Source organism: Monodelphis domestica, chromosome 3, assembly GCF_027887165.1.
Source record: "Monodelphis domestica isolate mMonDom1 chromosome 3, mMonDom1.pri, whole genome shotgun sequence".
Taxonomy (NCBI): domain Eukaryota; kingdom Metazoa; phylum Chordata; class Mammalia; order Didelphimorphia; family Didelphidae; genus Monodelphis; species Monodelphis domestica.
The window spans coordinates 169,841,594-169,851,356 of NC_077229.1; the positions used below are offsets into that span (position 1 = coordinate 169,841,594).

General features: G+C 36.2%; 1 protein-coding gene across 8 annotated transcripts in view; it reads left to right on the top strand.

The window, feature by feature from the left end:
* The window catches only part of YWHAZ (tyrosine 3-monooxygenase/tryptophan 5-monooxygenase activation protein zeta), a 46,774-nt gene extending 39,697 nt beyond the window's left edge, over positions 1-7,077 (top strand). For all 8 annotated transcript variants that reach the window (XM_007488164.3, XM_001380109.5, XM_056823252.1 and 5 more), the window contains exons 4-6: positions 935-1,098; positions 1,180-1,275; positions 5,072-7,077. In XM_007488164.3, coding sequence (XP_007488226.1) covers positions 935-1,098; positions 1,180-1,275; positions 5,072-5,131 — 320 coding nt within the window. In that variant the 3' untranslated portion in view covers positions 5,132-7,077. The remainder of the gene's footprint in view (positions 1-934; positions 1,099-1,179; positions 1,276-5,071) is intronic.
* The last annotated feature ends 2,686 nt before the right edge of the window (positions 7,078-9,763 follow it).

Below are 9,763 nucleotides of genomic sequence, written 5' to 3' on the forward strand. Positions count from 1 at the left end.
CTAATCTATGGAGAATTGAACAATAATTATTGCATGTTATGATAGAAAAAAATCTAGAAGATAATCTTTTAAATTCCCTATTGGTACTCACCATTAGCCTGTAGTACATCTCTGCAATCTTAACTTGAAGTGAAGAAGTGGAATTCTGGCATGGTATTAAAAGATAGGCTACATTGATATTCTATTATTCCTATATTTTATACATTTCTGAGTCTTAACTTTTAGGCCTTCATATATCTTCTATAGCTTCCACAACACCCCGCCCCCCAATTTTCTATTTTGATTTCTTGTGCTGGCCTGTGATGGGGAAATACACATGCACATAACATGTAACATTTGCCTTTGCACTTGCCCAAATACCTTTAAGGAGTTTCTAATTTCATTTTGTCTCACCAAATTAATTTGATTGAAGTAACTTTTTTCCTGACTTAACCTCCACCCCACCCTCCATTTTATATTTGTTTTTATGTTTATTTAGAACTTTAAAAAGGAACTTCTTAAGATTGTATTAGCCTTGAGAATCTATATTTATCTATGTGAGACTTTAGGTTTTAAACTCTGCATTATATACATGCTCTAATGGGAAGTTGGAACTACATATATGTACACATCTCTAAAATTTTAGTGACACTTAGTCCAAAACTATCAGCATTGTAGTACTTAATAAAAGCTGACAAATGCTGAAAGTGTTAGCCTTTGTCTTCAGCTTGAACACTGTTAAGTGCAGTTCTGTGTATTTTGGAGTCATTGTTACTAGCTTAAATTTAAATTAGTCCTTTGTCACTTTGCATATAAGACAATACATGAGGAATTATTGTTTTTTTTGAATGTTATTCCAATCACTTAATTATTGATATATAACAGTATTATGAGGCATGGTGAAATGTATAGATGATCAATTTACAAATTTAATTTTTTTTTAACCATTCCTCAGGTATAGTGGATCAATCACAACAAGCATATCAAGAAGCATTTGAAATCAGCAAAAAGGAGATGCAACCAACGCATCCTATAAGATTGGGTCTGGCCTTGAACTTCTCTGTGTTCTATTATGAGATCCTGAACTCTCCAGAGAAAGCCTGCTCCCTTGCAAAGACAGTAAGTTTGGTTTGCTGTTTGAACATTTAGATACTCTCTTAGTTAGAACTTAAAAACTGAATTTTTTTCCCCCTATTACAGGCTTTTGATGAAGCCATTGCTGAACTTGATACATTAAGTGAAGAATCATACAAAGACAGCACACTAATAATGCAATTACTGAGAGACAACTTGACAGTAAGTCCATTACCATTAAAATTGTTTTGTTAACCAGTCTGCTATGCTTGGTAAAGTGAGTAAAATCACATTAGGATTGGTTACTTTAAAAGTGAGAGCAATTAGTTGATAATCATTTTGCTTTTACATCTAATATGATTCATCTGCGTTAGCTCTTGTCCTGAAACAGTTTCATAATTGATTGAAATTTTTAAAGTTTTACAAGCAAGTCATAACTTTAGTTGAGACTAAATTAAGTTCATGGTTTAGTTGTTTACTTAAGAATGTACTGCACACCATACATTTTAAACTCATAACTTGGATGGGGGAGGCATTTGGTAAATAACCAGAAATAGACATAAGTAGCAGTGTTTATAGGTGAAATGGTTGTCATGAAAGATTTTATTGTGTATTGAAAGGAATATGAGCATTGATTTGTAATGAGTGCAATCCTTTGGGCTTTCTGTAAATTTATTAAATTGATTTTTTACATTTCACTAGCTGGTTAGAACAGAATACTTGAACTTTTTCTAAGTAATTCTTAGCATGGAGGAGTTACCTTCTTTATAGATTTTTCTCATGGGTCAAGCATATAGCATTAAAGCCATATTAAAATCAAGTATGTATATAATAGTTATACAAAATTACATACCAAAAAAAAAGTACGGTTGGCTCTCTAGAGAGTGATGTCTTTTAAGCTTGATATTTTGAGGCAAATGCTATCCTTCCTCTAAAGTACCCCGATGATAATTATTTCCATGTGTGGAACAGATGAAAGCATAGCCATCACAACATAATTACATGTGATGAAAGTGAAAATCTTTAACATAGGAATTAGTCTGAGGTGGGGGTGTTATGTAGGGAACAGCTGCAGAAATATGAAGCGCTCTTGCTGTAGTCAAAGCCATCAAGATAAAGATAGATTCGATACCTTGCTTATGATAGAGTAATTTCTAGAAACCTGTTCCTACTGTGTCTATAAATACACCCTGCATATTTTTTCCCCCTCATAATTCCCCAGGCTCTTTTTCCAACCATTTTTCTATCTCATTGGCCACGTTTTGTGTACAGATAGCTCTCATTTTACAGAAGTGGACCATTAGCATACCTCTATATAACATAATTTTTACCTAATACAAATTTTGCAGACTTGGAAGGGAAGGATTATCAAATTTCAAGGTCACAAGACAGGAGAGGGTGGGTGACTTGGGGGTGGGGAGAGAGGCTGAGGCAGACCCTGGAGGATCAGGCAGCAGTGGGACTGGGACCAAAGGTGTGTCTACTCAAGTGGTGGAAACCTCAAGGCAATCTGATACCACCACCACTACCACCACCACCCCATCTGCCATGGGCAGTAGCTGTGTGGTGGTCTCTCCACATAATCCTGCTTTCATTTGGAAGGGGTTTGGGGAACACATTGAGGGGCAGAATAGAGAGTACAATACTGTACAATAAAGTTAACATGAGTGGGTTTTGTTTTTAAATTTTCAGAATTCTTTAAAGTGAGAACTGTATTTTGTTAGGAACTTCTGACTGAACGACTTAAAACAAAAAAATGTGTCACATACCTCCCTATGTAGCATACCTAACAGTAAAAATAAATCATGTATGAGGGGAATGGGATGATCTAGACTGTGAGAAAAGAATTTTTTGGAGAAATTGACAGGGAAAGGATCTAGTTTTAAAGGGGGGAGGGGAAGTTTTAAAGCCTACACCTTACATTTGGCTTGGTTGTACTTTTAAGAATTTTCCCTTGGTTTACAAGGGATCAAGTGGGAATTACTAAGTTGGTTCTTTCTTAAGATAAGGCAGCATGCAGTAGCCAATAGAACTGGAAGGCCTGGGTTCATCAAGTTAAGAGTAGACATTATTTACTATGTGGACTTCATTTTTTTTATTATTAAAACCCTTATCCTTCTGTCTTAGAAGGCAGAGGAGTGGTAAGGGCTAGGCAATGGGAGTTAAGTGACTTGCCCAGGGTTACACAGCTTAGGAAGTGGCTGAGATCAAATTTGAACCCAGAACCTCCCATCTCTGGGCTTGGCTCTCAATCCACTGAGCCACCCAGATGGAATTGAATTTGCTTATATGTCCATATGACATTTGGACAAGGGCTATTATTAAAACATTAATAATATACCTACCCTGAAAGATTCTTTATGCCATCTTCACCCTAGTGTGAGGTATATTTGTTAATTTTTAGTAGGAGATTAAATTAATCAACATTGATTTTTTTTAAAAATATAATTTATTTGCCATTTTAAAGGGATAATTGGAATGTATTTCTTGGTCCCCGTCGTCCCCCCCCCCCCCCCCCCCCCCCATTTCATGAAGCTGGAATCTAGATACAGATAAACAAGTTTAGGGAAATTCAGAGGCCTTGTTTTATCCTGATAAGTTATTACTTATTTTAGGACAGCAAGCCAAATCTTAACTGATTTAAAGAAAAACTCAATTTTAGCAATTTAAAAAAACATTAAGCAATTTTTAAGTGAGTTTTTTGGATCTAGACTGGGTGCCTAGAAATCATAAAAGTGTTTAATTTTGTTTACCTGAGTTACTTTCTGGGATTAGAATTTGCAAACAGGGCTTTCTAAAAAAGCTTGATCAAAGCCAGATGATATCTCTTAGTTCTATTCCTATAACCTAAGATACAGACAAATTTAAGTCAGAATTCAGCAAATTGTCAAATTTAGGCCAAAACCCAAATAAAATTTGAGAATGTTTTTCCTCTTTGATCATTTCACAGTGATCTTTTTGAAAAATTAATTTCAAGAGACCTGAAAGATTTGACAAAACAGCCCTAATTTTTGTAACAAAGATTAGACACTGAGCTTAGGGTTCCTTTGTGTCTTAATTGAAACTCAGTTTAATCTTTGTTTTTGCATTTGGATTTTATCACGTGTACCTTTGGACACTTTTATAGATCTTTGGTTCTTTCCCCACTTGACAACTAAATTCATTATCTTTTCCCTTTGTAGGGTAATCTATAGTGAAATCATTATCACCCTGTTTTTTGTCTTGTTTACCAATGGGTAAGGGAGCTAGTGGGGGAGAGTTGGTTGTTTGAAATAGGTGAAAAGGTGTATTGACCATAATTTTTAGTGATTTTTTTTTCCCCATAAAAAGTATTTTTATGTTCTGGTGCTACTTACAAATATGAAATATTTTGGTCCTTGTACAGACTATAGTTCGAAATATAGGCAGCCTTTGGGGGCATGGTTTAATTACATATGACATGTAGTCTAGTTTAAGGATATCAATATTTCCAGTCCACTTTAATTCAGAGTGCACACAATATATTTTCCACTTTGTTCATCACTCTAAGGTTTGTGTACTTGTTCATTGAACAAAATATTGATGAAAGTGATAAATGTTTTAATGGATGGGAAAAAAATTTTTTTCTTAAAGGCTTACCTTTCTGTCTTAGAATTGATAGAAAGTATCAGTTCTAAGAGAAGAGCAGTAAGGGCTGGGCCATGGGAGTTAAGTGACTTGTCCAGGATTCCAAAGCTAGGAAGTGTCTGGGGCCAGATTGCAACCTGGGACCTACTACCTCTAGGCCTGGCTATCTGTTCACTGAGCTACCTAGCTCCCCCTGAAAATGATTTTTGGTATCGTTATATAAGACAGATGAAATACTTGGTTACACCAGGAGTACTTGCCTTGTGCTTGATTGAAAGTGATAAATTTTCTACAATTCTATGCATGTAATGAATTACACTTACTTAAATATTTGACTGAAGAAAAACAAAGCTTTTACATTTTCAAATTGCAGATACTAAAATGTTTGTTTTTCTTTTCTTTTTTTCATCAGTTGTGGACATCGGACACCCAAGGAGATGAAGCTGAAGCAGGAGAAGGAGGGGAGAATTAACCAGCCTTCCAACTTTTGTCTGCCTCATTCTAAAATTTACACAGTAGACCATTTGTCATCCATGCTGTCCCACAAATAGTTTTTGTTTACGATTTATGACAGGTTTATGTTACTTCTATTTGGATTTCTATATTTCCCATGTGGTTTTTATGTTTAATATTAGGGGAGTAGAGCCAGTTAACATTTGGGGAGTTATCTGTTTTCATCTGAGGTGGCCAATATGGGGATATGGAATTTTTATATACGTTTTACATGTTTGGCATAGTACTTTTGGTACATTGTGATTTCACAAGGCCAGTGTTAAAACAGCTTCCATGTCTAAGCAAAGAAAACTGCCTACATATTGGCCTGTCATGGTGGGGGGAAAAAGGGATAATTGGTTCCAGCCACAGGTGTAGTTATTGTGGGGTACTTTAGGGTTGGAGCACTCATGGCTGTGGTAGAAACAGATGTCCCATAGATATTACATGCCATTCCATGTATATCTGTGGAATACACAAATCTCAACGTGTACACCTTTATGATTGCAGTTGCAAAAGTGTTCCTTAAGACAAAGTTTTAACCCAGTCAATTTACTCTGGAGAAGGGCAGAAACGGTTCACATTCCATTATTTGTAAAGTACCTGCTGTTTGCTTTCATTATTTTTGCTACACTCATTTTATTTGTATTTAAATGGTTTAGGCAACCTAAGAACAAATGTACAAGTAAAGATGCAGTAAAAATGAATTGCTTGATATTCATAAAGTCACTGTATATCAAGCACAGCAGTAAAACAAAAAACCCATGTATTTAACTTTTTTTAGGTTTTTTGCTTTTGTGATTTTTTTGATACTTGCCTAACATGCATGTGCTGTAAAAATAGTTAACAGGGAAATAACTTGAGATGATGGCTAGCTTTGTTTAATGTCTTATGAAATTTTCATGAACAATCCAAGCATAATTGTTAAGAACATGTGTATTAAGTTGATGTAAGTGGAATAAAAGTTTTATGAATGGACTTTTCAACTACTTTCTCTACAGCTTTTCATGTAAATCAAATCTTTAGTTCTGAAACTTCTCTAAAGGAAATTGTACATTTTCAAGATTTCCCACTTGGTAGCTATAATGGGCTTAAAAAAACAATAAGTTTTAAGTATAAAATTATCAAATGGCAAAAGTTCCATATTGTTCCAAACATTATTCCCCTCTCCACCACCCTGATTTTCAGTTTCTCTTTTAAAACAAAAGGTGGTGGTCTGAATAAAATCATATGTTCCACTTAAATTTTTGGTATGGCATTCTTCTAATTTAAGGAAGCTACAAGTTTCATGGTCCAAAGTGACACTGGCTAACTTTCAAATTGTGCTTCCAAAGTCCCTTTTTAAAAGAATCTGTTGCTATTCTTATAGCCTGCCTTGGATTTTAATCCCGTTTTCCAATTTGTCAGGTATACCTTTTAGCCTTTTCTCCTTCTGCCTTGTCACCAACCACACTCCTATTCTGGTGGTGGGGGGAGGGGGGGTGTTGTGTGGGGAAAGATAGCATGATATTTCTGGCTTCGGTATCTGAGATTCCTTTCTTCCTTTGCTTGCATCCCACAAATTTCTTGCCTCTATTTGTATTTCCTATAGGAAATCTTCCCTTATTTTAGTGAGATAGTGGCTTTTTTTTTTTTTAATCTCACTCTAAGCCCTACCCTGAATGGTCTGTTATTGTCTGCCTTAAACTCTTCCCTTAACCTAATCCTCTCACCAAGTGACGGTGGGGCTGAGTTACCCAAAGCTCACGCTGCAAAATCTTCCCTTGCTACCCTTGTAGAAAACACCAAACAACAAAATACCGTTTAAAGAGAGAGGTGTATTTTTTGTTATAGAATGTAAGCTCCTCAAGGGCAGGGACAATGTTTTTCTGTATGTTCTATTGTGCCTAGTACACTGTAAATGCTCAATAAATATTGATGATGGGAGGCAGTGAGTCTTTATGATAAGCAGAGGTGAGAATCTTGCACTGAAATCTCAACTAATGTTTATTTGCCTACTGTTCCATTATATCCTCCTTAGGTTGATCTGAGAGATGATAGCCTAGAATAAAGTAAAGTGGAGGCTTCAGAGGTTTTTTTTTCTTTGAAGCAGAGATTTCAACTTTTGGCTGAGTAGTTCATTTTCACTTGGCATTCCTTATACTTTACTTTGGCTATTGGCCTTATTATATCCTTGAACTAAAAATAATTTGGCTGAGAATATATAACTAGACTGAAGCTTAGCTATGCAGTAAAATCTGAAGTTTTTAATGAATTTGTTTCTTTTTTAGTACTTTTTTTTTACACCAGCTCAGTTTATCTGAAACAAATAGCTACAAGAGAACTTGATCATTAAATTATGTTAGGATTTGATTCGTTTTAATGAACAAGATAAAATTGTCTACATTGATAGTGTCTATTGAACACCAAGGCCACTATTCAAATTATTTATCAATTAAATCTCCACATTATTTAGGTTTGACTTCCCTGTCACTTTTAGATTTGGAGTTTACAACAATCTTCATTTGACAATTGCATTCCTACTAAATATAAAGCATTATTCCAGGCTTTATAATATAATGGATAATAATAGTGATGAACCTGATATTTGTTTTATATAACTGTCCTTCCCCCAAGCTTAGTTATAATGAGGGTTTATTGAACATACACAGCTAATCATTCATTTCCTCAGAGGTTCAGGACAAAAAATGCTGTGTTTTAAGATGGGTTTAGAAAATGTTTGAGGGAACATTTAAGAGAAAGCTCCCTAAAACAGCTGACGTGTACGATTCTAAAGAATGGGGGGGAGTTCAGTAGGCCAGAGGCAAGGAAAAAGGAATTATGGTCTGCGTGGGGTAACAGGAGCAAGAACATGGAAGCATAGCTTGTTTGTAGGGATGGTTTAAAGGGGTTAGCTAATAAGATTTGTTCCATTGCACATACTGTGATGTCCTTCAGCATTTGAGGATAGGAAAGAGGTGGATGGGTACCTTCTCTTTAGCACTTGCCTTCTGGCTTCGTATGAATTCTAAGAATAGCTGGAAGGACTAGGCAATCAGGTTTAAGTGATTTGCCCAAGGTCACAGGCAGTAAGATGGGTGCCTGGCTTTTTCATGTGTAGCCTTCTAAAGTTACCTTTGAAGGGCATAAAATTACTTGGTATATGATTAAAAGATAAAGTAGGGAAGAAACGGGAATCCTTTCCAAAAATGTGGGAAAAGTTAGAAACACAAGAATCTTCTAAGGTTTCTAGAAGATCAGCATCCCATAAGTAATGGGACTCCCTGGTCTCTTAAAAGAAGTTTCTTGGATATCCCTATTTTATTTCTAAATTTAACAACTTTTATCAGCAAGGGCTGACAACAGTCTGGGTTATAAAACTCCTTTTTTCCCCAGACCACAATGGAATTAAAATATATTCTCCATATACACATTCCCTCCTCCCACTTGTCTTTTTCATATCCTAAGCCTTAACTGTGTTACTGGTTAGATCTGGCTAAGGAAGGAAGGGGTGTTGAGCAAATTGGATTATTTTTTAGAGAAGATTTCATTGTCAATCTATCTCTTGGATTTAGTTGACTTCTCCCTGAACTGGAAGATGTTCAAGATGTCTTAATTTCTTGATTAATTTGTAGCTGTTGTCTTCCTACCTTGGCCTTGGGTCTTTTGGAGAAGGAAGCACAACAGCAGAGTAGAACCTTCAGTGACCGATCCATGGTGGTCCCTTTATGGTCACTGAGGGACTGGAAGGTACAGAATTGGAATCATTTGATGTAAAGATTTAAGGCTAGGATACCTGGTTATTAAGAGCACAGGATGGCTTATTGGATTTTATAGCCTTTATGTACACGGCCTTGTGAGAGACTGGGTGAATTATAAGAAATTCACATGAAAATTATGATTTGGTACGTTTACATGATTTGTTTAAGGTACACAATGGCAGAGGTAGAACACTATAATCAGTCAAGTTAAGTGCCTCCTATGTGTTAGGCACCAAACTAGTAAGTACTACTACTAAAGACGTAAAGAAAGGAGAAGTGTGTGCATGTGCACAACAGCATCCAAACAGAAAAATAAGTGTATAAAGGAGATTCCTATATTCACAATTTCTATGTGTGTGTGTATCTTTTCCCTATTATTTTTTAAAGAGCACAACACAAGTATAGTCCTGCATAAGCCCAAAACACCATCCACATTATAAAGGGATTTTGTGGGAAAGCACCTGTCGAAAGGGGAGAGTAAAGGTCCAGGCACTGGCCTGGAGCACAACCTTCCCATCTGCAGAGCAGGGGGGTGGGTGAGTGGAGAGGGCGCTGGGCAGGAGCCGACTCCCTGGATGACTTCCCATGTCTTTAGGCTCTGAATTGGATCTGAAAACAGGGTACCATTTCTTGGATCATTACCCCATTTTACCAGTCATGCTGGAAAATTTTCAGATGTAATGAGTTATGACTTGTTGGGCAGTGTTAACTTTAAACAGCTGAAGCATAGTGTATAAAAGATAACTTCCAGTGGAAGACCCCCAGGTCTAGGCTCATCTCCATTACTTTGCAGTAAGACCTTGGACGGGGCATTAAGGAAATAGAAGTCAATGGAGATGATCACCAGCTATCTAGTAGACATTTCTCAATGG